Below are 23,613 nucleotides of genomic sequence, written 5' to 3' on the forward strand. Positions count from 1 at the left end.
CCTTTACAGCCACCCTTCCTCCACCCCTACCCTGGTAATCACTGGTCATGTCATAAATAGTGGGGTGCCAGACCTACCGACCATGAAGTCCTGCAGGTTAGAGGAACACATGTGTTTGGGGTTGGACGAGTGGAGTGGCTGATGCCGTGGGAATGGAAACAGGGCAAGAGAGGCTGGAGCCAAGGAAACAAGGAGGTCACCTGCCTTCGTTCCGGCCTAACCCGATCTCCCTTTTCTCCCTAACACTGTTCTACTCGGCAGGCGTTCTCTCATCGCTTAGCTGCCATTTCTCTGCACCTGGGTTTCTGGAGAATCCGCATGCTGTCCACAGTGGCCGCTTGGCCCAGGAAAATGCTTGGTTTTCGAGGGTAATGGGTGGGCCTGTGGTCTGGGTGTTGAGTTAAGCTTGATTAAGCAGAACTGCCTCAGATTCTGGAGACCAAACTCTGTGACTGGTGCTGGGGACTGAACACCGTGGTAATTGGAAGCATGATCTTATGTTTTATAAGTGGATCTGTAAACAACAATAACTTTCATAATGCGTATACTTCTTAAATTCTCAGAATACGTCCCATCACTTCTCCTTCTAAAGCAACCAGCCTCTGGTCATACTGCTTTCTTTGTTTTGGCTCATAGTGACCCCGTTCCCCAAAAGAACAGCAGAGAAGAAGCGATCAGATTTCTCCCTGCTGAGTTGGCTGCAAATCATTTTTTTGCCCAAGAAGAAACGGATTGCAGCGCCACCTGCTGGACACACTGAACTGTGCACACTTATGTTTAAACAGCTTCTACTTAATAGTCAACTGAGATACTGGGGACAGGAGAAACATTTTAAAGGAGGGCTCAGAGAGCTTTGAGGGTGCCAATTTCCAGTTGCTCAGACTCTCTGTGTACTCTCTCCAGAGCATACAGGCCTGGGAACATGCAGGCAGTGGAGCTACTTGCTGTCCTTCTTGTCTTCCTGAAGGTTTATTTCCCCCAAATTCATGTATTGAGGCCTGATCCCCAAGGTGATGGTATTCAGAGGTGGAGCCTTTGGGAGGTGATTAGGTCCTGAGGGTGCAGCCCTCAGGAATGGGATCAGTGCCCTTATAAAAGAGACCTCAGAGAGCTCCCTCTAGCTGTCTGAACCAAAAAGTAGACTCTCACCAGATGTGAGACCTCAGACTTCCAGCCTCCAGAACTGTGAGAAATAGATATATTAGGGTACTTCTTTAATTTCCTCAGGAATGAATACGACTTGGGCCTACCCAAGAATGCACATAATCTCCCTTGTCTTGACCTTTAGTAAAACTTCCTGTTTTTTGCTGTATAAAATAAACACGCTGTATTGGCTCTGGGTCCCTGTGTCTCCATCAGAGGACAGTGGTCCCACCCGGCGCCAGCTTTTTCCTTCCATTTCTGTGTCTGTCTCTTCCTTTCATTTTCTCAATCCCCAGCAGCCCTTACTCAGGAACCCGACCGCTCTCTAGCTGCGCTGGACATGAAAAAGAGAGAAATATTGACAGTTTCTTACATTTTTTAAAAACAAGAACATCCTTTATTTATTTACTTTTATTGTTTTCAGAGAGAGAAAGGTAGAAGGAGAGATAGAAACATTAATGATGAGAGAGAATTATTGATCGGCTGCCTCATGCAGGCCCCCTACTAGGGATCTAGCCATAACCCAGGCATTTGCCCTGACCAGAACTCGAACGGTGACCCCCTGGTTCGTGGGCCAATGCTCAACCACTGAGCCACACTGGCTAGACATGTAGTTTCTTACATTTTATTCAGATTTGTAGGAGAAACATTATCATTACTTGTTGTCAAATGATTATCAGTACTGTGAGTGCATATTCACTTTTTACTTGAACCCAAGTCTCCTCTTTGCTCTTGTTTATCAACAGCTTCTTTGCTAACTTAGCTATAAATACCACATAAACATAAAATTTCTATAAACTTAACAGGTAATGTGTTATAGATCCTCTAAATCAGTGGTTCTCAACCTTCCTAATGCCACAACCCTTTAATACAGTTCCTCATATTGTGGTGACCCCCAATTTCATTGTTACAAATTGAACATAATTAAACCATAGTGATTAATCACAGAAACAATATGTAATTATATATGTGTTTTCCGATGGTCTTAGGTGACCCCTGTGAAAGGGTCGTTTGACCCCCAAAGGGGTCGAGACCCACAGGTTGAGAACCGCTGCTCTAAATCCTTTTTGTTGTTGTTGTATTTTTCCCTGAACCGTCTCATTCCAGCAATAATCTCATTTATAGAACCTGTGGATGAAAAGGGGCCAGATACTAAACCTGATAAGCTCAGGGAAGGCCTTTATGGCAACCTTGCAAACTCAGAGAACTCAAGTAACCACATAGGATGATCTGGGGTCATCACGGGCACTAAAAATACTTAGAGGATGTGGGAAATTACATTCTTTGCAATTGTTAAACTTGTTTAAAGAAAAAACTGAAAGAATGTGGGAGGGGTATAAGTTTTGCCAAATTCTTTTGGAATTACTCAAATGGAGATAGTCGTTATGCCCAAGAATTGTTGTAAAATATAAGCAGTAGATGCTTGATAAATAAATGGTGTGTCTTGTGGAGGTGGAGCCTGAGAAAGAAGACACCTACCAAGAAGGGCTCCTGGTGGGTAACTGGGATTAAAATTTAAAAAATAGAGCATAGCAACAATTGTTACACAGGGGCCTGTCACCCTAGCCTGCCCTGTGTTCCTGCCCTCTTGAGCCAGAGGAGTTCCTGGAAGCCTATTTCAACCAATAGGACTGAGACTTTGCCTGACCAATTGGAGCTGTACAGGTATAGTCTATTAGCACCAATCTGACCAATCAGACTGCAAGGATTTGGAGCCCTCATTTACATGAGATCAGACCAATCAAGGATTAGGGATGGGACTTCTTTCTATAGGTCAGCATCCCTGTGGCTAGACCGAAGATTGTGGTTCCCTGCTGGAGCTGGAAGGCTGAAACACCAACCACATGGGCAGAGTGGCATTGAGCTGAACCCACCCCCACCCCAGTCACCGTTCTTGCCGTATTACAATTGAGCTCTTTGCACTGAATAAAGTTTCCTTATCCACTACACCCCAAATTGGCATTGAATTGGCCACAACGACCATTGGTTGGCAGTATGCCTTCCTTGATTTCTGTGATTATTGAGTTTATATACTAAAATATTGGTAATGGTGCTGATGAAGGTTTTGTGAAGGAAATGCCAAAGCTACGTGAAAAGGAAATGTGTGTGACCAGCAAAATGTGCACTGCTCAGGAGCCCACCGGGACGGGACACCCGACAAAGCCAGAGAGTTCAGGGGGTGAGTGTGAGCTCCCCGACTTGGGACCTCAGAACCTCATGAAAAGCCACCGGGTCAGATCCCAACATTGAGGCCCCAGTCCAAGGCGCCGAGTCAGAGTGAGCAAAAGACACCGAGGGAGGTCACGCCGCGGGCGGGCGCTCAACCCGGGATCGTGCCCTGAGGGGGCGGGGCGAAGGCGGGAGGGGCGGGGCTACGCCTGTTCCCCGGAAGAGTCCGGGGATTGGTGGGCGGGCCGCGCCGGGGGCGGAGTGACGCCAGTTCTATAGAAGCGGGGATTGGTGGGCGGGGATTGGTAGGCGGGGCTAGCCCCGCCGGGGGCGTGACTGGGCACGTGAAGCGGCCTAGGCGCGGCGGCTGCGGGTGGGTGAGGGACCTTCCCTGGCCGGGCGGGCGGGTGGTCCCCGGGTCCCCGGGAGTCGCGCCTCGCTAGGCATGCAGAATGGGTGCCGAGGCCGGAACCGAGGGCTCCGGGAGCAGCGGGTCGGGTTGGGGTTTGGAGGAGCGGCGCCCACCGCCAGGTCTGTGTAGCCGGCGGTGACTGATACCAGGGTGTCTCGTTCAAACAGGGCCGGCGCGGAATCGGGGCTCCGCGGGCGGGGAAGGGCGCACCCTCCGTCCCTAGGCTCGCAGCAAACGGCAGCCTTTCTCTCGCCCGCAGAGCTTTTGGCGGAGGCTCTGGATGGTGCTGCCTGGCCCGGCCCCGGGCCAGGGGTCTCTAGTTCTCGCCGGCATTAAAGGCGGGGGTTGCAGCTTGCGGGTCTGAGCAGGTCGGTTGTCCTCACCTGGAGGTGATCCCGGGTCCCTGGCATCACGTCCTGGAGGCCTGGGTCTCCCAAACAGGGCCACCAGTCCGCCCCCGCCGCCAAGATGGGGTCCCGGGCGTCATCCTGGAGCCGAGTCGGTGTAAACTCGTGGAGCACCCGCACCTGTACGGGGACCTTCCATTCATACCTTTGTCGTCCCGGGTGTTTGCACGGAGGAGTGAGGAAAGATAATTTGTAAAACTGTGTTGGGGATAAAGCTCTAGATTGGGCAAATTGGAGGTTCCTGCCCGTTTTAGTGGAGGGTTTTTTGCAAAGACTCGAAGCCATGATTCGGGTATTTATATATTGTAACGTATGCCGCGAGTTAATGGGGACAAAGGTGGATTTGTGGGTGTTGTAGACGGTCCCAGAGGCTCCCGGTATCACTCCTCTTTCCGCGCCCACTAGTTTCACTAGTGAAATTTTGTTACGCCCCAGGAACTGCAGGTTTCAAGAAGGGAGTGAAAGGGTACTTATTTCGAACGGATATTTCTTTTGTCCACTCCAACTCAGCGCTTTTACCTTAACAGGTTCCGGTCGGCAGGTCCCAGTTCATGGGGGGGAGGGGAGGACAAGAAATACTCAGAAAGTGAGTGGGAGGGACTGACTAGCAGTTCAGGTGCTGCTTTCGGCCCCGCCCTGGAGGGTTGGCGTCGAAATCTGGTCTGTTGACTCTCCTTTGGTGAAAGGTGCAGTGTAGGTAGTTCCGTCTTCTAGTGGCTCTACTGGAAGGCCATGGGTTAATTGTGTGCAAAGAGAGTACTATGAAAGAACATACCGCAGTGAGTTTGGGATTTGTGGGATTTGATGACCAGGAACCCAAATAAAAGTGCCCAGCATAGCCTGCTGTCATAGACAGCCTCCTGTTTACATTTTTGGTGATATGTGGATGAAAATTTGACTTTATTAACGACCATGAAATCCCTCGGCGGCATTCGTGGACTGTCTTGCTGGGCTCTTTCAGAGGAGAGCCTCAGCTGAAGCCATCTGAGTTGGCTGGGAGGTCTGTAATAATTTATGGCTGGTATTTGAGGAGGAGGAAGGAGGCACTGAAAATAAGCACTTTGATCTGTTCTCACTGAACTCAGACAGAACATCTCTGGCAACTTCCTCAGTTGGTGAGCAGCTTCACGCTTCATGTCACAGCAGATGCAGTCACTCCCCTGTCCAGAAATCAGTTTGGAATCTGATACCAAACAAAGCATGCTCTTTAACCAGCTTGCCGGTGCCCAGGCATCAGCACTCCTGGATGTGGTGGGATCTTGTGAGTTTGCAGCTCCGGGTCTGAAATACTGCCTGTCTCAGGGGTATAGCTGAGCCCTTTCCAACCACTGGGTGGGATTCAAATTGTCAATTGAAGGAGGGGACAAGCAATTTTGAAAGTCCCAATATATAGCAGAATCATTTTTGTTTCATATGCATTCCAGATTTTAAAGGTCATCATCAGAGGATTTCTGCCCCCCTCCCCCCATATTTGTGGGGTGGAGTGGGATGTGGTGGGTCTCACACATGGGAAACTGGATGTTAGAAAATGCACAGGGGGGTGGGATGCAGGTAGATGGAGATTAGAATAAAATCAGGCCTTCTTTCCCATGTTGCCTTTAGCAGTTTCTGGACTCAGATTGTCAACTTCCTTAAACTAAATTTATCAGCCTGTCCTGGGGCCTTTTTGCTGTGTTGTGCCCTTGTGACTGTAAGAGGTAGGCTGTGACATTTTTGCTGGGATCCTTGGAGTGATGGTTGCCTCTGTGGTCATAGTAAGTGGAAAGTTCTCTATGTGCTCAGGAGAGTAAAATTAAGTTAAAATTTTAAATGCTGATAAGTCAGCATTACTGAAAAGTACCTACTTTTAGTTTTCATCAGATTGTCTTCAACTCAGGCCCTTCCTTCTTTATCTGCCACTGTGACACAATTTGGGGTACATTTTCCTTCTGAAAAAGATGGGAGGTCAACCTGAGCCTCTCACTGCATCCCAAAGCTTTCATTTCTGCCTCTGCAGTCACTTCCTGGAATCCTCCTGATGACTGCTGGCACTGCTGGCCAGGAAGGTGGGGTAGGAGTTCATGACCCTGAGCAGTCAGTGACTTTTCCTCATTCGAGCCCTGTGCAGAAGCCGGAGTAACAGGTTGCTCTTCCCTCCAAGAATCTCCCAGGCCTGCCCTTTGACTGGAAGATGTCGGTCCTCGCTACCCTGTTTAAGTATGTGGATGAAAACCAGGATCGCTACATCAAGGTAAGGGAATATTTATTTATTCCAATAAACTTAAAATCCAGTTTAGTCCTTTGGGGCTCAGGGGAACTAATGTGAGTTATGCTGTTTAAATCAAGTATTAAAGACAGACAAACACTGCATGACCTCATTTCTATGTGCAATCTGAACAAGGAACTCAGAGAAGCAGGGGGTAGAACGGTGGTTGCCAGGGGCTACGGGAAGTGGTGAGATCCTGATCTTAGGCAAAGGGCACACACTTTCAGTTATAAGAAGAGTGAGTTCTGGAGGCTTAATGTACAGCATGGTTACCATAGTTAACAATACTATGTTGTAAACTTGAATCTGCTAAGAGAGTAGTTCTTAAGTGTCCTCACAGAAAAAAAATGTGTGTATGTGTGTGTATATGAAAAATAATATAATAATAAATAATATGAGAATAAACTGTTTTCCTTATAACTGTAAACCTACTTTTGCCCCACCTTGTATATATAAGTCTAGAGATCTTTTCCTTTACCTCCTCATTACACTATAGAAATTATAATTTTGGCTTTGGCAGGAAGTCTTAATATATGTTTCTAGAAATGGCAGAGCTAATTGAGATTTTTGTTTAATCTTCATCTATAATTTCTTGTAGTAGATTAAAGACCTGTTTTGCATTTAGGATGTTTTCAATGACTCAGTAGCATTATAGATTAATCTGTTACTTGAGTTTAATTTAAAGAATCATGCTTTAAAGTTATTCTTGGTAGACACATTTCAGATGAAATCTTTAGAGTTCTCATCTAAAACTTATACTTTAGAGAACTTGCCATTATAAGGATGATAACTAAGCTAACCTGGACTGAAAATCTTGGGTAGTTTCTGTACCCCTCAGTTCTAATTTTGTTAGATTCAGATATAAAGGTATTTATGGACTCTGTTCATTTTATATTCACCTCATGCTTAATGGTTAAAAATACGCATTCTGACATGTTTCTGTTATGCTATATAGTTCTTGCTACAGGGTCAGTAAAAGTAGGTTTTGATGGATCTATTCTTCCATGTGTGGTCAACATGCTGAACATGGAGTGGCCACAGGTAGCAGGTCAACGTTGGGTTCCTGAAACACGGCAAAAGTATGAATGCCTTTCTTCCTTTAGGAGCACCTTTTGAGAATCCCTTTTTGCTTATTGTCCACAAACAGAAGCTTGCGGAATGGGTGGCCATCCAGAGCGTATCTGCGTGGCCCGAGAAGAGAGGGGAAATCAAAAAGATGATGGAAGTGGCCGCTGCAGATATCAAGCAGTTGGGCGGCTCCGTGGAACTAGTGGATATTGGAAAACAGAAGGTATGTACACTCAGATACCCTGCTTGTCTTTCACCAGAAAGGCCTGATTTGGATATAAATCTCTGTGTGGTTTCTTCAGTTGGACTGGGGCACAGGTTTTTGTCATTCTCAGCATTTCTCTGAGAATGTGGAGGGCTATTACTCAAGAGTAAGTTAGCATAGAGGCTATTCTTAGAAAATAACTGAGATTCACCAGAAATCTGTCTCCTTTCAAACTAGGCAGCTACACTCTATCCACGTAAGTGTAAAAACACGAAGACTCCCACTGTCCCCACACTCTGTCTCCAGCATCCCGACTGCGAGGAATAGCACTTTTTCTTGAAAAAGAGGAACTTTGTGTGTGAGCTGGATTCTGACAGGAAATTGGTTTCTTTCTAACTGAAGTGAACAGTCCACTCACGCTAAGCCATTCCGATGATTTCAGTCCCCCACCTCCCTAAGTTGTCTTCCTCATCACTCTTCCCCCACCTGCAGCACCAGCTTAGAACACAGCCCCTCCCGATCGCACCAGACAGACAGGCTCCCTCAGGCCATGTATTTTCGAAGATGCAGTATCATTTTCTATTGCAGGGTGTGGTGAGGTTTGCTTAATCTCAGTTTTCTTGCCCAATGTTGTGTCAGTTGAGGTCATTGTCCCTGGAGTTTACTGTGGACATTCAGCTCAGTCTCCTCTTTTCATGAGTGGAAGCACCCGAGGCCCAGGTGGGCTTTGCCTCCACTGGGAACCACAGCAGTTTCCAGTGGAGATAAAACCTGGGCCTCCTGATTCCAGTCCAACCGTGTTTGTGAGGGCTGCACAGGGGTACCTGTGGAGTTACTGAGAGTTACTTACATTGAGTATTTATGAGTGGAATTTACTGGAAAGACAAATCTGAGGACCTGTAAAAATCCCCGCAGCCTGGTGTGTTCCTGAATGTATGATATGCCTAGGGGTCTCAGAGCCCTTGGAGCTTGGGGTAGACACTTTCATCAGCCCATCACTCATCCTGATAGGCTTGTCATTTTTACTAGTTGCTCATTTTATCTCTTGATTGTAAATTGTTAGTTTAGTTTCATTACCAATTTAGTCTGTGAGTTTATTAATGTTTATTTTCACAAAGACTGTTTTCTAGTAACTAGACGTCTGTGATGGTTCCAGCATGAGTAATCCTTACCCAGCAGCGACACAAAAGGATGTGTACTTTTCACCCTCCTGCACGCCCCCCCGCACCCCCCCATCCCTGCTCCCCCATTTTGCTGGTGGTACTTTGTAATGGTAACAGGTTTCCCTGTTGGAATAGAGCTGGGAGAGCTGTTACAGGGTGCAGGGCTGGATTTTAAAGTATCGGCTGGAGAGTTGAGCTGTTGTAGGCGTAGGAAAAGCACTGAGCCTGCCTTTGCATCCTGGTTAATGCATTGGCCCCGTTCTTACAGGATCGTTGGAGACCAGGAAGCCTTTCGGAGGACCTGCTCCAGTGCCTACTGTGCACTTTCCTGTGACTTAGTCACTGCATCCTGGCCTACAGCCCTTTCTGTGCAGAACTAATGTGATTTTCAAACACCTGTCTTCTGCTTTAAGATTGTAGTAGTTTTTATCCATTATTTAGAAAATACTGAACTAAGTTGCATCCCAACCTTGCCTCTCATAACATGTTTTGTTGTATAAGAGTTAAAAAAAACAATTTGCCTTTAAAAATTTACCAAATTGCCTGCAATAGGTGAACATAATTCAGTCTTTGTACTCTGGGTTATAGCAAAGTAATTTCTTGTTAATTACTTTGATCTTAAACCCTATAATAGAGGGAGGTTGATGCGAAGGGATAAGAACACTTAAGGTATTTTAATAATATCTGCCATAAACACCAGGTTTTTAAACAAAGGCTGTCTTCACATGCTTCCCTCTCCTCTTGCAGCTCCCTGATGGCTCAGAGATACCACTTCCTCCCATTTTACTTGGCAAGCTGGGCTCCGACCCCCAGAAGAAGACAGTGTGCATCTATGGCCATCTGGACGTGCAGCCGGCAGCCCTGGAGGATGGCTGGGACAGCGAGCCCTTCACCCTGGTGGAGCGAGACGGTAAGGATGCTCTGCTGGCAGAGGAGTGCTTCAAATCCTGCTGCTTCTCACCAGCAGAATCACCAGTACTCCCTTGGCCATCCTCCCAGAACAGGCAGTTGTGACCTAATGTCGAAATCAGCTTCCAGAAGTGTACACATGTGCACCAGACAGGAACATGAGAAAGCCTTTCCGTTCTGTGGAAATGGGGGTTTGTGGCCTTGGGTCAGTGAGGCTTCCCCAGTTCTGAACTGAGGCAGTGCAGCCCTCACATGCTGAGTCTCCACTTGACAACTCTGGAGACTCAGTGGCACTGGTTCCCCCACCTCCCTAAGTTGTCTTCCTCATCACTCCTCCCACACCTGCAGCACCAGCTTAGAACACAGCCCCTCCCGATCGCACCAGACAGACAGGCTCCCTCAGCAGACTCGGCATCGAGGACGCTGGAAGGAGCCCGGGGGGTGCATGCCTCTTTGTCTTGTACACCTCTGTGCAGCGTGGTCCGCACGCCCCCGTCACCTCGTCAGCATTCCTCATGGAACGATGATGCTTTTAGGAGAGCTCTTTAGCTTTTGTGAAAAGTTGAGCTCAATTTAAAAGTAAATTCCCAGGGTAGTGATGGCTTTAAGCTTTATACTACTTTGGGGTGGGTCATGTTAAAACTGCCAAACATTTTGAAAACAGTCTTAGGAATGAGGAAGTGAGAGTGCTGACCAGGACAGAGGGAAGCTGAGCCCCTGGCAGGAATGGCCATCTGTGCTCTGCCCTGGTTGCCCTCAGGTGCTCTGTGTCACATGACAGCAGGCCAGGGGGAGGCCTTGTTTCCCCAGGAGGGGTCCCAGGAGCAGGGGTGCAGAGGGGAGGGACTGACTCCTCAAACTGAGGGAAAGCAGTATTGTGCTGTTAGATTTCAGTGATACCTGGAGACATCAGGGACAAGCATAAGTCCCATTCTTCATCAGATTAGATGTGAAATTGGGGTGGGGTGAGATTTGTCGTTCTCTTGATAAGGGTGAATCGTGCTTCCCCTCCTCTGCCCAGGTTTTCCACCCTTATTGATATCAGCTGGTTATGGAAGTAGATTTTTAACCACTGGCTCACTGATAGTAAGCTCCTGACCTGGGTCTGAAGTTTGTGCCCTGAGTCAGCAGGATCGTGAGCACTGGCTAACTGCCACATCCGCAGGGGACGGGAGAGGGACTTGGAGGCATCCATGTGGCTGCCTTCGATGACGGCAAATTCTCCCATCATTTTAGCAATAGTGCCGGGTAGAGACTTGGGGCTTCCAATGTCAAGAGAAATTCTCAGGGCAGACGTATGTGGTTTCGCTGAGATGTTAACAGATGTTCACTGAGGGTTCACTCTCCATCTGTCTCCTTGTCATTGTAATGCTATGAATTTGCTGATTGCTGTTCCAGGCAAACTGTACGGGAGAGGTTCAACTGATGACAAGGGGCCAGTGGCCGGCTGGATGAATGCCCTGGAAGCCTTTCAGAAAACAAGTCAAGTATGTCACCCTCCTTGAGCCTGGTTCACCCCGTTCCATTTGAGCGTAACAAGGCCAGGCTTCTCAAGATCAAAGATCACTAGGGTGTGAGACAGCAGGCTCCACCCAAAGTGTCAGCCCAGTGACTCAGATTTTAGATGAGAGGTCGTGTTCCAGCTTCAGGAAACGCCACAGGTGTAATTGTTTTACAGTGTTCAAGGGTCACACTACTGATGACTCAGCAGGAACCCAGGCCACACACAAATGACCTGCCCACCTGGGCTGTGGTAGCAGACAAACCCCTTTCTCTGCATGGTTTACAGCCTCCTAAAAATTGCTGAAACCGGTTTGGCTCAGTGGATAGAGCGTCGGCCTGCGGACTGAAGGGTCCCAGGTTCGATTCCGGTCAAGGGCATGTACCTGGGTTGCGGGCACATCCCCAGTAGGAGATGTGCAGGAGGCAGCTGATCGATGTTTCTCTCTCATCGATGTTTCTAGCTTTCTATCTCTTTCCCTTCCTCTCTGTAAAAAAATCAATAAAATATATTTTTTTAAAAAAAAAACATTTTATTTTTAGAAATATATTTCCTTAAGTAGGAAATCTCCACTCCTTGTTGAAAGTTTGTAAACTTTAGAGAAGTAGAGAGAAAATGTTGCCTAGAATCTCAACCCTAAGAGACTTAATATTTTGGTACTTACCAATCTTTTCAACTGTTTTAACCTAATTGTTTTTGCATCTTGCCTTTCTCTTGTATCATGATAAAATTAGAATTGTAAGACAAGCACATTTGTTAGAGCATGAAATGGTAGATCCAAATAGGGCCCAGGGATCCATTGTGCACAGGAGAAAGCCGAGGCCCAGAACCACTGGATGGCAGTGCTCTCATGGCCGCCACATGCTGGGCACAGGGACTGAGGACAGCTGAGAGAAGGGGTGGCCGTGTGCAGGGCAGAGCCACCCAGAGCAGCTCTACTTACCTGTTCCATATACCAAGGTCCCCAGAAGGATTCCATCTGAGGGGCAGAGGAGGGGAGGTGCGCCTGAGCAGTGCCACCCGGGGGCAGTTCTGAACAGGACTGTGCAAACTTGAGTCCCAGTGAGGCCCTGCCATGCCACAGCCTTCATTTTCTCATGTGTGGAAGGCCACCTGCCTCACCACACAGCACTGGGAGACCTGGAAAACTGCAGAGAGGAGCCGATGGACAGACGGCAGCATCCTCTCTTTAAGAAAAGGTACTTCAGTGCGAGCAGGAGGTCATAGTGCAGGAGTACCTTCTAAACTAGGAAGAGGCTTTCCCTCCCTCGAGGGCACTGGTGGTGGCCACAAGGGTGCAAATGAAGACTTCTCTGGTTTCTTTGCGTACAGCCTTCAGAGAGCAGCTCAGGCCTTAATGGAGACTCCTGACCTGCGCTGGGTGAGCACCTAGATCCCTGTGACTCAGAAGTGTGGTCACCTGAGGAGTTGCTGGCAAGGAGCTCTCAGTGAGGATGTAGCTGTGGCTGGAGCCAGGCTTATCCCCTGACACAGCCCAGCACCTGGGGACTGAGGGTCATTGAGAACTGCATACCTCCTGCCAGAGTGCTTGGTCTGGAGGAAGTTGGGTATTTGAAATTAGTGATTTCACATTTGGTGACTTCCTGTGTGTTGTCTCTAAGAACTAAAGGTATGTGAAAGCTGAATGCCTGTGACTCTCTTTTCCTATCACAGGAAATCCCTGTTAACATCCGATTCTGTCTGGAGGGCATGGAGGAGTCAGGCTCCGAGGGCCTGGATGAACTGATTTTTGCCCAAAAGGACACCTTCTTTAAAGACGTGGACTACGTCTGCATTTCTGACAACTACTGGCTGGGGAAGAAGAAGCCCTGCATCACCTACGGCCTCAGGGGCATCTGCTACTTTTTCATCGAGGTATCAGCCACATTCCCCATGTCCCAGGGTGATTCCCCTGTGGTGCTCCATGCCCAATGCCATCAGAATCAGCATCATCCACCTTCAAGCTAGGGTGTATTCTTTGCAGGATTGTCTTGTGCAGTTGAGAAAAGATGAAGTGCTAGTCCATGTAGGAAGACTGAGACTTAGGCAGAACATGTTAGGAAGACTTCCTTTCAAAAGTGACAGTGTTCATATTTTAGCCCCTAAGCTCTTATCCCTTGCCTGAGTGATCTTGAGGGAACCGAGATGTTACCCTTGACACAGAAGCCCAGGAGGATGGACATGCCACTCACTGGTGGGCTGATCCTCGGTCTTCTCCTCTACACAGAGAGGTGGGGGGTTCCTACCGCACAGGTTACTGTGATCCTGCATGTGAGGGTGGTCTATAGACTCAAAAGTTCCAGGAACGATCATAGTTGCTGTACTGAGCACTCACTCTGTGCAAGGCACCTTTCTACCTGCTGTATGATTACCGATGGGGACACAGTAGCTGGGAGGTGAGCGGTCTTACTCTGCTACAGGTGAGGAGGGAGAGGCCCAGGGCCATTACTGCCTTATCCTGGTTACACATCGTGGCAACGGTGGGGCGGAGACTGACCCCAGGTCTTGTGCTCCAGGTCCTTGGGCTCCAGGTCCCTTCTGGCTCTTTTTCCTGGTTGTTGTTGCTCTTTTAGTAGCTCTTGCAGGGTATCCCTGAAACCACTGCAAAAGGCTCTGAGAGCTGGGGGAGTTGCCCTGCTCAGTTCTGCTAGCTCACCTGTGCTCAGCACTCCTAGCTCACCTGTGCTTAGTACTCCTAGTTCACCTGTGCTCAGCTCTACTAGCTCACCTGTGCTCAGCACTCCTAGTTCACCTTTGCTCAGCACTCCTAGCTCACCTGTGCTCAGTACTCCTAGCTCACCTGTGCTCAGCACTCCTAGCTCACCTGTGCTCAGTACTCATAGCTCACCTATGCTCAGTACTCCTTGCTCACTTGGGGTCAGTATTCTTAATTCACCTATGGTTATATTCCTGGTTTACCTGTGGTTGGCATTTCCAAGGGTATTTTCTATTGTTTCAAGTTTTGTAATTTAGGAAATGCTTTGCTTTGCTCATTGAGGGAGTAAATTTTGATTTTAAAAATTGCCTGTCAGGTCTTGTGAATGTTCTTGGTTCAATTTACTGTCACATGATAAAAATAAGCTCCCACTAAGCAGCCCAATAGAGTGGTCTTTGTTCCTTCCAGGTGGAATGCAGTGACAAAGACCTGCACTCTGGGGTGTATGGGGGCTCAGTGCATGAGGCCATGACGGATCTCATTACGCTGATGGGTAAGCCGGGTTTCAGTCACGACTTGGGGATTTGGGAGACCAGCTGGTGGGCTCTTTCCAGGCTGTCATCAGCATTTGGTGCATTCCAGCGTTATTCATGATCCACTTCCCTGTTACTCTGTGGCTCCCTTGCTCTGCTCACTGTTCCCTTTAAAAGATTGGGTATGTATGCCTCGTTTCTGCCTTCCTCTTCCTCACACCCTTACCTCCCTGTGTAGCTAAACCCTGTCTCGCATCCAGGATCCAGCTGGGCACCCTTGGCTCCTTCAGCCCTCTCTGGCCCTGTCCAGCCTGTCCCCTAGATTCCCACAACTGCCCTTCCTCTGGACACGTGTGTTACGTCTCTCAGACAGCATCTGCTTCAGCCAGTTTGACATTGTAACTGGCCACAGCGAGGGCTTCTGTGTGGTCGGCTCTTTGAGAATGAGACCCCAGCTCACTCTCCCTGGCGTCCTGTTGCCTCACCATATGGTTTGTTGTGCTGTTTCCTTCCCGGATGGATGGTGGCTGCCATCTGTGGAGTCTGTTGCTCCTGGGACTGGAGTCTACTCTGTCCCTCTCTCTAGTTCCCTCTCAGCTTGGGAGCAGCTATTTTCTTGTTGAAAAGGCAATATTGGAGAGTGTCATGGTTTTTAGAGGAGGTCTGGGGCCCCTCTGTTCAGTGTGTCCTGGTCTGTGACCGTGGACAGCTCACCTTCCCCTTCGTATCTAAGTCTCTTTGTCTTAAAATGGGAAGATAGCACTGCTCACCTCACTGGGTTATTATGGTAGTTAACTGATGTATGAGCACAGGTACCCGAGCGCTCACGTGTGCCCAGGAAAGGTGACCACGGGACTCTTGTGCCAGGATTCCCTGCAGCCTGTGTGCTGAGCACCCACCGTTCCCTTTTTCCTCCAGGCTGCTTGGTGGACAGGAAGGGGAAGATCCTCATCCCCGGCATCAGCGAGGCTGTGGCGCCCGTGACAGAGGAGGAGCTGAAGCTCTACGACCAGATCGACTTTGACCTGGAGGAGTACGCCAAGGACGTGGGGGCGCAGACCCTGCTGCATGGCTGCAAGGTGCTGCCTTGGCCACGCCAAGACCTGTCTGTCCCCAAGCCTCCCAACTGTAGGGGCCCCGTGGGAAGGAGCAGAGGGGCTGGCAGAGATCTGGGCATTTCTGTGGGCACCTGAGTCATCGGAAGGTGCAGACCACTCCCAGGCTGGGTGCTGAGAGGTTGTTAGAAACGTCAAATATTGACTGGTGATGATGTGGGCCCTGGAATACATGCAGAGAAAACCTAGAGGCCGGTAGCTCTCGCCTGTTTGCGTAGGATGATCTCTAGGACAGGCCAGAGACGGTGTAAGGCCTACCTGGCAGAGCCCGCTCAGTTCCTGGTTTATGAGGTCGGGATGTAAGTCACATTCAGGTCAGCCAGCATTAACTGAACTCCTGCGGGGTCTGCACCTCCTTTCTGTGCTCAGGAAAGGGCCGGCTGTGACTAAGAGGGACCTCCCAGACGACATTCCTGTCTCCTCTGAAAGCTGTCCCCTGAACTGCTCTGTCATTTTCTGCAGAAAGACGTCCTGATGCACAGATGGCGGTTCCCGTCCCTCTCCCTCCACGGGATCGAAGGTGCTTTCTCCGGCTCAGGGGCCAAGACCGTGATTCCTAGGAAAGTGGTTGGCAAGTTCTCTATCAGGCTCGTGCCCAACATGACTCCTGAGGTTGTCAGTGAGCAGGTACATGGGGCAGTGGGACTCGGGGAGGGGGCTGCCATGCACCGGCAAAGATTCAGGGGCGGGTTTTCCTCTGAACAACTGAAAAACACAAACCCAAAACCACATGTCCCCACCTCTTGGCTATGGCCAACTCAGTAATTACTAGAATAAGCAGTTCAGAAACTGATCGAAGATAAAGGCCACATTAAAAAGCATTGCGTGTAAGTGACCTTTGTCATTGCTGAGGCATGCCCAAACCTGATCTCTGACTTCAGGTCAGATGCTGACTTTGGGTCCAATATGTTATGGTGAGGGTCCAAGGGAGCACCCTCTGGGCCGTGGTGAGGAGCGGAGGGGAAGACTCCTGTCAGGGAAGATTTCAGAGGGGCAAATTCTGATCGCTGCAGGCCCGCCAGGCTTCCCGGGAGCAGTCATCCAGACGGGAAAGTTTGGAGGATAGAATTAAGGGCTTCCCTATGAGGAGAGGACACTGAAGACTGGCATTTTGTCATCAAGGGGTCTCCCTGGGTCGGCACCTGGCTCTATTTTTGGTCTGGATGTGATCTTTTTTATAAAGCAAGTCAAAGAACAATTTTGAAAACTTGGTTTAAATATTATCATTATATGGGAACATCTACATAAAGGGTGAATTAAAACATTACCTTTTACCTGCAAATAACTGGCTTTTGATTCTTGATAAAAATCCCCTTTTCTGTTATCACAGTTATGCAGATCAGCATTTAGCAGCAGAAAATTCACTGTAGACTCACTCTAGACCAGCGGTTCTCAACCTGTGGGTCTCGACCCCTTTGGCAGTCGAACGACCCTTTCACAGGGGTCACCTAAGACCATCCTGCATATCAGATATTTACATTACGATTCATAACAGTAGCAACATTACAGTTATGAAGTAGCAATGAAAATAATTTTATGGTTGGGTCACAACATGAGGAACTGTATTTAAAGGGCCAGAAGGTTGAGAACCACTGCTCTAGACCCATTATAGACCTGTTATAGTCTCACTGTGGACTCATGGTGGACTTACCATAGGCTAATTGTAAATCACTGTAGACTCACTCTAGATCCATTGTAGACATGTGTGGATTCACTGTAGACTCCTGGTGGACTTACTGTAGGCTACTTACAAGCCATATGGACTCACTGTAGATCTGCTGTGGGTCAGGAGCAGAGCTTTATAATACATTATGTCTCTTCTGTTTGTGGTTCAGGTTACAACGTACTTGACAAAGAAGTTTGCTGAACTGCAGAGCCCCAACAAATTCAAGGTGTACATGGGCCATGGTGGGAAGCCCTGGGTGTCTGACTTCAACCACCCTCATTACATGGCTGGGAGAAGAGCCCTGAAAACAGGTCAGACATTCTCCCGGGGACAATGCCAGGGCCCTCAGCATGTCTGCTAGGGCTCTGCCGTGTCATATGACATGTAGCTATATAGTGATGCTGTGAGGGGCTGCTGTCCCAGGGTCCGACCTTGGTGCTGCGGGTAGTGGGTATGCGGGGGAGCCTCAGCCCCCAAGCTCACTATTTCTTTTATTTCATTCCCTCCAGTTTTTGGTGTTGAGCCGGACTTAACCAGGGAAGGTGGCAGTATTCCTGTGACTTTGACTTTTCAGGAGGCCACAGGCAAGAATGTCATGCTGTTGCCCGTGGGGTCCGCTGATGATGGCGCCCACTCCCAGAATGAAAAACTCAACAGGTGAGGCTCTGGATCCTCAGTCCTGAATCTGGGTTAGTTTCCTTGTGGATACCAGTGAGAAATCCTGTGAAAGCCAGGGCATCCCCTGCACCCCTTCCTCCTCCACACCTGCCCCTTTCCTGCTGCTAAGAGGTGATTTCTGGGACCCCCTCCCCCTGCGCTCTCTACCATCTGTCCTTGGTGGAGGGAACACTGGTGGGAGGTAGGGAAGGAAGCCTGTGGGAGGTGGCGATTGTTCAGAACAAGTTTCGCCCAGTGGTCTGTTGACCTCTGTGCTTCCCCGGCGACTCCTGAAGGACCCCTGCACCTTCCTGTTTGGAAGTCCTCATGTCATTACTGGCTCCATAAGCTACTTTTCTCCTTCCTGGCTTATACAGATGTGGTGGGGTCTCTAACCAACAGAGAAGGAAGTTGATCTCTGAGTTGGCAGCTGTGAGGAGAGACCCACGAAGGCAGGGAGACCTCAAAGGCAGTCAGGAAGAGCAGAGGAGGATAGGAAACAGGGGTCATCTTGGGGTCAGGGACTAAGAGGCAGAGGCCCTGCATGGAGGATGGAAGGGAGGGACAGAGACCAAGGTCCTAGGACACCAGGTGGCGGCTTCGGATCCAAACAAACAACAGAGGGCCATGATCAAGGCAAGGCCTTTGGTAGTCGGGGGCTAGGTGAGATCCCATCTATTCGATGAGTCCAGGGCCAGGACCGGTCCCTGCTGGGACACTTGGGCTGAGCCTATATTTGAGAACCAGGTGCCCAAATTCTAAAGGCAAGCAGAACTCAGGGCCCGCACACCAGGACGGTGGGACGCTCCCAGAATGCCACATGCATGCCTGGACCTCGGGACACCAGCCAACGCCATGACTTGTTCCTCTCCATCAGGCACAACTACATAGAAGGAACCAAAATGCTGGCTGCGTACCTGTATGAAGTGTCTCAGCTGAAGAACTGAGAGGCCCCGTGTCCCTGGAGCACCTCTGAAGGCACCCGCCCTCCACCTGCATCTTCTCTGATCGCTCCAGAAAGCAGCCTGTCTTCCTCCTCTCTTGTCACACCACACACAGACATCCAGGAATGGACATGGGAGCACCAACCTGTTCCTAAATGACATGGCCTACACCGGGAAGTTACACATGTTCAGTCCTGGGGTATCAGTGACCCCGAATGTCAGCTGAATTCTCCGAGCTGCCCAGCATGGCTTGGTCTCCAGGACTCACAGCAAGAGTTCTTCTGTAGAAGGTTCTGGGTGATATCTAGTCAGACTAAACAGAGGCCTGCTGATCCTGGCCCCACCTCTGCCTCTGATTCAGGGTCGGGCACACGGAGTATCTAGGTGGGGCGTATTATGAGTGAGGGCCTCCCTTTCTGGTCCCTTGCTGTCCTGCAGTTCTGTCCTTTACTGAACACTGTAACCCTCCTGTCTTCTTGCTAACCCTCCAAACCTGAACCTAACTGGAAGGCTCATGTGGTCTGTCTGTGCCGATGAATAAAAAGTACAAATGGAGCCTCTGGAAGCATCCCTGCCCCCTGACTTACCCAGGAATACCCTGCATGTGGAGGGTGGTGTGTTGTGGGGGCTTCAGGTGGGGGTGGGTCTTCTCTCCCAGGCCCCCAGGTGGAGTGGAGACTCACGGCCCCTCCATAGCTGTTAGGGAAGTGTCTATCCCCATCCCCATACCGTATGCTGCCTAGACACCAAAAATCATGTCAGATTGGTTTAAACAAATGGAGGTTTATTGGCTCAGCTGGTAAAAGCCCAGAGTAAATGGGAAACAGTGCTTAATTCATTTCAAAGTCTCTATAGTTTGTCCACATTGCTAACCATCTTCACTCATCAGAACTGGGATGTGAAACGGGGCTGCTATTTATTGAGCCCTCATACCTACACTGATGGAACAGAATGATGACATTAGAAGTCATTGTTTGAGCCCAGCCCATGTGGCTCAGTGATTGAACGTTGACCCATGAACCAGGAGGTCATAGTTCGATTCCTGATTAGGACACATGTTTGGGTTGCGGACTCAGTCCCCAGTAGAGGGCGTGCAGAAGGCAGCTGATCGATGATTCTCTCTCATCATTGATATTTCTCTCTCTCTCCTTTCCTCTCTGAAGTCAATACAAATTTATATATATATTTAAAAAAAGCTCATTGTTTTGGCCCCCATGCCCTCTCTAACACCTTCACTCCCGGGTCCTTCCCTGCCCTGGAGTCACCTCCACGGTGTCTTGAAGCCTATGTTTTGCATTCTCATCTTCCTAACCAGCCGTCCTTGTCCTCAGGGAGGCTTATCCTGGGAGATGGTGCTCATCAGCAAAGTGCTGTGCACAGCGGAGGCCTTCCTGGGATTGTCTATCCAAAGTTGTCCAGGATTGCTTCCCTGTTACTCCACCAGGAGCTGGCCATTGACAAAGATACAGCTGCCTGTTATTTAGAAAAAAGCAGAACTGCTGGGCCGAGGAGAGGACGGGCTGAGAGGAGGTTTCGGACCTAAGAGAAAGAAGTTCATCTGCTCTTGTTGGTGTCTGGGTCAGAAAGGTGATGATAGGCACGTGAATATCCTTAAACCACAATGTGTTAACTAATAAGGATATGGCTAGGCTACGGTGCCCGAACCAACCAGAGCTTCCCCCATTTCTCTGCTACAAGGCCTCACAGCCAGGCTGGGGCTGGAGTGGGTGCTCCTGCCCTCAGTGTCATGGCCCATGACCTCTGCTCCGCACCCTGCAACCCCACTGTAGTCCCACCCAGAGACCAGGAGGAGGCAATCCAGAATGAACTGATGTTTCTTCTTTTGGCATCTTACTCAGAAAGTGCTCCCAGAAGTGGGCAATGGGCCTGGCTGACATTCCTATCGCTCTGCAGGAGAAAGACATTAGGGAGTCAACCTTTAAGTCTGTTACACCAGGATGATACTATGACATTTGTCCCAAGGAAAACAGAAAAAATAAACAGTAGATAGCATTAGCTGAAGGAAGGACTCATGGGACTTCATTTATCACTTTTCAGAGAAAATTGTAACATCTGCGTCCACCTGAGGCTTTGGGGAACACCGTGAGTAGTGAGGGAGGCAGTATTAGTCTGAAATAGGCCTTTTTTTGAAATCTTGGTTATTTTAAGCTGGTTATCTTCAAGTAATAAAAGATACAGGAAGAACCTTTGCCTTTGACCTTCCCCCTACCTACCTGTAAGATTTAGACAGGAAGGGAGCTAGCATCATGGGCAACTACAGTTCACTATGAACTAGGCATGATAGGAAGGAACCTGGCTAGCCCTTGACCAAAGTCCTCTCTGTGTTCCCTTGTTCAGGATGGCCCAGCAAACATTTACTTACCAAAGTTTTCTCTTCCATCTCCTTGTGAATTACTTTCCTGCCCTTGGAAGTTCCAAACCCACCCCTCCTCTTCTCCTTAGCTCTAGAGGGCACACCAGCCTGAACTGCCTGATTTATCCTCAGGTCTCATTCTTAGGAGACATCAGACATACCTAATAAATATGCTCATTTAGTCCAGCCCAAAGAACTTAGAAGGGTAAAAGGAAAATTAATTTTTCTGTCACTTTGGGACTGTCAGATGAGACCCTGGGCATCTGACATAGGTCAGCACATGGTGAGTAAGAGTTCTTCCTGTGTCAGCACCCCCAGAATCCCCGAAAGTGGGGTCCGTGGAGCGAGAGGGGTAAGAATCTTTTCTTCCCCTCTTTCTAAATTAGGATTAGCAGGAGAAAATTTGTGAAAGTAGTTTCTTGAGCAAACATGGTTCTGGTAAAGGTTTGAATACTCTTGTTTTCTGCTGGTCCTGTTCCCCCTAGAATGGTCTGGTTTTCTTTGTCTATGCCATTTGTCTTGTTCTGTTTTAAGAGCTTGGTTTTGATCTTGTCTTTGGTCTCTGGTCTCAGAAGGTGCACATATCCACAGGCATTTGGCAGCCAGTCAAATAGACTAGAGCTTCCAGGCAGCTGTAGCCAATTAACTGTCATCTTTTTGCCTTTTTGTCCGACTGTGCCAGCTCTCCGGGGAATTGGTCATGAGGGATCCCAGTCCATAGGGGCCTTTGCCATCTCAACCTTCCTGTGTTACTGCTTGTGGCAGCAAAGGACTTTTACCCCCTTAGACCATCCTGGGAGTGAACCTTTAGTTCTTGTGGAAATGTCTTGCTTCCTTGGTTAAATCATAAAAGGCTAGGGGATTTGGAAGTTCACAGCCTGTTGGGGTTGAATTATATCCCCCCAAATTTGTATGTTGACGTTCTGTCTCCCACCACCTCAGATTGATGATTTGGAAATAGATCTTTGCAGGTGTAGTCATAATGAAGCCATTCTGAGTAGCCTGGGCCCAACTCCAGGATGCCTGGTGTTCTTGTGAAAGGGGGAGTTTTGCACAGAGATATGCTCAGAGGGAGATGCCATGTGAAATGAAGGCAGGAATCAGGGATGTATTTGAAGAAGCCAGGAAGGAGGTCAGGGACTGGCTCTCCCTCACTGCCCTCAGAGGAATAGGCCCTGAGGTCACCCTGGTTTTGGACTTTTGGCCTCCAGAATGTGAGACAGAGGGTTTCTGCCCCACTTGTGGCAACCTGAGCAACCCAACACATGGCCAGTAACCCCAACCTAGCTGCTAGCAGGGCTCTGCCAACTGCTCAAGGTAGCAGTGATCATTCACATCACCTCTATCTCAGCTGTGCTGGCCTGGGCCCATGCACCCACTCACTCTTAGGGTGACACCTACACACATGCACAGTGATGCTTCTGGGTTGTGATGCACAGCCTGAGTGGCCCCGATGGCCTTCGGTAACATCAGATGACTTCCAGGCCACTACCTCATTGCATGCCTGTGCATAAGAGACTCATTGTTTCTCCTCCCCCAAATTGGCTGATCGCCTCTGAAGCATCTTTGTTTTCCAATGTGAATGGCCCACTATCCCAGCCTTGTCTTTCTTTGAGGCAGATGGTGGAGCACAGACAAGCATTTGCAACGCGGTATATAATGTGACTGCTGAGGGCCTTGGTGAGGTTTCCTCTTCCGCTCTTCATTGAGGTCCAAGAGAACTGCGAGAGGCTTCAGAAATCCTGCCCAATGGACCCCAAACTGGGAAGAATGGTGAGTGAGCCCTCAGGTGTTCGGAGAGCAGGGACCAGAGTGCTGGACGTGTATTTGCCCAAAGAGTGGGGGTAACACGCAGGAGCCAGGCAAACAGAGCAGGTGCTGCATGAGGTCCATGAGCTGCTGCTGCTTAGAAGTCCTCTCAGGTGCCACTGTCTCTTCTGGGAAAGGAGCCGTGTAGAGGTGGTTTACGGTGCGCTCTGGGTGGCTACCTGTTCTTATAAACACGTGGCATTCTTTTCAAGTGGTTTCCTAGTGCTGGGACACAGTCATGCTAGGTGGATGGTGGCAGCTAGTGTGGACTCGAGGCCCAGGCAGATTCTCTGGTGCACTGGGACCTTCCATAGCACACTTGTCTGTGCTCCGTTTTTCTTCACACAGAAAGCAATATTATTAGTAAAACTGTGGCAGAACCCCTAGCTGCTGAATACAAAAGGTGAGAGAATAGTATGCATGCAGGTACAATTGGTGCCTTTCTTACTAAACCCTGAACTCTGCTCCCCCACCCCAATCCCAAACATTAGTTTGGGGTGGGGCCTAGGAATCTGCATTTTAAGTGTATGATTGCATCACTTTTACCCCATTCACAGATGTGTGCAACCATCACCATGGTTGATTTTAGGGTATTTTCATCTCAGAAAAGAACCCTGTGCCCTTAGCTCTTCATCCC

The 23,613-nt window shown here is 49.1% G+C and overlaps 2 protein-coding genes across 2 annotated transcripts in view; both read left to right on the plus strand.

The window, feature by feature from the left end:
- Window positions 1–3,641: 3,641 nt before the first annotated feature.
- CNDP2 (carnosine dipeptidase 2) lies at window positions 3,642–19,348 on the plus strand. The gene is made up of 12 exons (XM_070420467.1): window positions 3,642–3,685; window positions 6,272–6,361; window positions 7,524–7,667; window positions 9,560–9,722; window positions 11,120–11,208; window positions 12,897–13,097; window positions 14,347–14,431; window positions 15,330–15,490; window positions 15,989–16,153; window positions 17,362–17,503; window positions 17,702–17,849; window positions 18,727–19,348. Exons 2-12 carry the CDS (start codon window positions 6,302–6,304, stop codon window positions 18,794–18,796), a joined length of 1,428 nt encoding a protein of 475 aa, XP_070276568.1. The 5' UTR covers window positions 3,642–3,685; window positions 6,272–6,301; the 3' UTR covers window positions 18,797–19,348.
- Window positions 19,349–22,774: 3,426 nt separating this feature from the next.
- The window catches only part of CNDP1 (carnosine dipeptidase 1), a 31,113-nt gene continuing 30,274 nt past the window's right edge, over window positions 22,775–23,613 (plus strand). The window contains exon 1 of the mRNA XM_070420469.1: window positions 22,775–22,940. Coding sequence (XP_070276570.1) covers window positions 22,917–22,940 — 24 coding nt within the window. The 5' untranslated portion in view covers window positions 22,775–22,916. The remainder of the gene's footprint in view (window positions 22,941–23,613) is intronic.

This window comes from Myotis yumanensis, unplaced genomic scaffold (genome assembly GCF_028538775.1).
Source record: "Myotis yumanensis isolate MYYU_CA2020_CCGP unplaced genomic scaffold, mMyoYum1.0.hap1 SCAF_7, whole genome shotgun sequence".
Classification (NCBI taxonomy): domain Eukaryota; kingdom Metazoa; phylum Chordata; class Mammalia; order Chiroptera; family Vespertilionidae; genus Myotis; species Myotis yumanensis.

Excerpts from the sequence above, each read along its gene's own strand:
- CNDP2 (XM_070420467.1), top strand. The coding sequence starts at position 6,302 with ATGTCGGTCCTCGCTACCCTGTTTAAGTATGTGGATGAAAACCAGGAT. Across the intron at positions 6,362-7,523 it reads ACCAGGATCGCTACATCAAG|AAGCTTGCGGAATGGGTGGC; the intron begins GTAAGGGAATAT and ends GTCCACAAACAG. Across the intron at positions 7,668-9,559 it reads TGGATATTGGAAAACAGAAG|CTCCCTGATGGCTCAGAGAT; the intron begins GTATGTACACTC and ends CTCCTCTTGCAG.